At 42.9% G+C, this 2,400-nt stretch overlaps 1 protein-coding gene across 1 annotated transcript; it reads right to left on the bottom strand.

Moving 5' to 3' along the window:
• LOC112703429 (serine/threonine-protein kinase WAG1-like) lies at positions 1 to 1,915 on the bottom strand. Its single transcript, XM_025754872.3, has one exon. It carries the CDS (start codon positions 1,678 to 1,680, stop codon positions 202 to 204), a length of 1,479 nt encoding a protein of 492 aa, XP_025610657.1. The 5' UTR covers positions 1,681 to 1,915; the 3' UTR covers positions 1 to 201.
• Between the last annotated feature and the right edge of the window lie 485 nt (positions 1,916 to 2,400).

Raw genomic sequence — 2,400 nt, 5'->3', positions numbered from 1 at the left:
TAATCATCATGAACGTTCTGTGTGTCGTCACTGTGATTCATATACAACAGTCAAACTTATGTCGTAAAATACTACACACCCAAAATTATGGTTACAAGTTACAACTTACAACACTATCCTATCTTCCAATGCTTACAAACTCACACTACATTCAAAAATCAAAACTATAAATCCCATCTGAGCTTTGCATTGCGCATTGATTTACCTAACTTTATGAGAATTAACAAAATGATAATAATTCCCATTACTATAGTTTGTGATCGAATTATATTTGTTCCCCTTCTTCCTCATCACATACTCAAGCGCTTTCCACCACCACTTTCTCCTTCTACCATGTGTCACGTGACTAGTCACGTGCTGCAATGACCTACTCCTCTTCACCAACCCCCTCACCTCCGGTGCCTTGTACGTCCGAATCAACGGCCACTTTATCCCATCAAAAAACGGGTGCCGTTTAATATCCGTTGCACCTCTGGCGCACCCTAGCCTCCTCCTCGGATCCTTCACCAAAAGCTTCTCAATCAAATCCCTAGCTTCACTTATCCCTTCCTCCAATTCCTCTCTCTCATTAATGTAAAATCTCACGTCCCTGCTGGATGCTATATTGCGCAGCGTACTCTCTTTACTATACCCCTTAAACGGCGTCGTACCATACAAAAGTTCATAGATGAAAATCCCAAAAGCCCACCAATCCACGCCGTTACCATGACCGTTACCAGAAACAAGCTCTGGAGCGAGATACTCGTGGGTCCCAACACACGATCGTGAAAACGCCGTTGTTGGTTCCGCAACAAACTCCGCCACCACGTGCTCCGTAAATCGAGATTTGTTGCTAATGTTGTTATAACAGAAACAACGGTTTCTTGAGTTTGTTGTTAGTCTCGGGGAATGTGACCTACGCTCGAAAACAGGTGCCACGTCAGCTTTAAAGCAGAGATCGAAATCCGAGAGCATGACGTGACCGTCCTCGCGTAACAGAACGTTCTCTGGTTTGAGATCTCTGTAAACTATTCCTAGCGCATGGAGGTACTCGAGCGCGACGAGAACCTCCGCTGCGAAGAATCGGACCGCCCGGATAGAGAGCCGGTTGCCGGGCTGTTTGCGGAGGAGGGAATGGAGGTCTCCATTGGGGCAATAGTCGATGAGGAGGCAAGTGTAGTGAGAAGCATCGATGCGCGCGTAGAGCGTGGGAAGGAAAGGGTGGTCTAGCGCGTGGAGGATTTCTGCCTCGGTTTCTACGTGGGAGAGTTTCTTGGCGTTTAGGAGGTCTTTGTCAACGACCTTGAGGGCGAAGGTGGCGCCGCCATGGTGATCGTCACGGAGGCGGCAGAGGAAGACGCGGCCAAGGTTTCCGGTGCCGAGATGGCCGAGGATCTTGAGATGTCGGAGGTGGAGGCGGCCGTCGGAGGAGAGGGCGGTAGCAGCGCGGATTGCGGACCAGTGTGGGTCGGAGCTGCGGTGGGGACGGCGGAGGACGGTGGCAGATGAGGTTGTAGCGGAGGCGGATGCCGCGGAGAGACGGTCGTTGAAGCTGAAGCTGAGGGTGAGACTGCTGGTGCGTGTTAGGGAGGTGCGGGCGGAGGAGGAGGCGGTGGTGAAGGTACGGTCAGTGGTGGTGCTTGTAAAACTAAGATCAAGATCTGTATCAGGCGGGAACAAGAACGTGTCCTCTACCATCATATTGAATGAACGAACAATTATGGAACCTTAATGCTGTTAATGTTTTGTTCTGTTTGTGTTTGTGAATGATGAGAGTGAGTTTTTTAACGTTGTTGTTTGAGGGTGATGTGTGTATATAAACTATAAAGGAGAGAGAGAGAAGGTGGGAGTGAAGATTCATAATTCATAAATCATAAAGTTGACCCAAATGAAGGGAGAGACTAGAGAGGGACACAAGCATATGGAGAGTCGACAATGCAGAGGTTAGGTTAGGTTGACCCACTGGGTGTTTACATTTTACTAATATTTTTAATGAATAATGTTACGAAAATAATATTTTTAAATTATCTTATTTAATTTGATATTTAAAATTTTATGTATATAATATTTAAAATTATATATTTATTATATGTAATATTAAATATTTATTTTTAAAAATAATTAAATATAAAATAAAATAAAATAATTTTTAATTAATTTAAATTGATTTTTATTGTTTTCTAAATATTTTGTATTTTAATAATGTCCTGACTTCTAATGATTCATTTGGGTGGCAGTACTAGTATTATTTTAGTAACAATTATGATAAGTTTCCATTATTATTTATTGTTATCATTATGGACAGGGATTGGGAGTCTACTCTTTAATTATTGCATTTTTCTGTATGTTTTATTTTTGGTTCACAATCCCATCTCTATATACAAGTAATTAATTTTTTGACGAACTAAAAGGTTAAGTGAA

Source organism: Arachis hypogaea, chromosome 7 (genome assembly GCF_003086295.3).
Source record: "Arachis hypogaea cultivar Tifrunner chromosome 7, arahy.Tifrunner.gnm2.J5K5, whole genome shotgun sequence".
In the NCBI taxonomy this organism is placed as follows: Eukaryota; Viridiplantae; Streptophyta; class Magnoliopsida; order Fabales; family Fabaceae; genus Arachis; species Arachis hypogaea.
The sequence above is the reverse complement of the archived record's forward strand: the minus strand, read 5'-3'. Positions and strand labels throughout refer to the sequence as shown.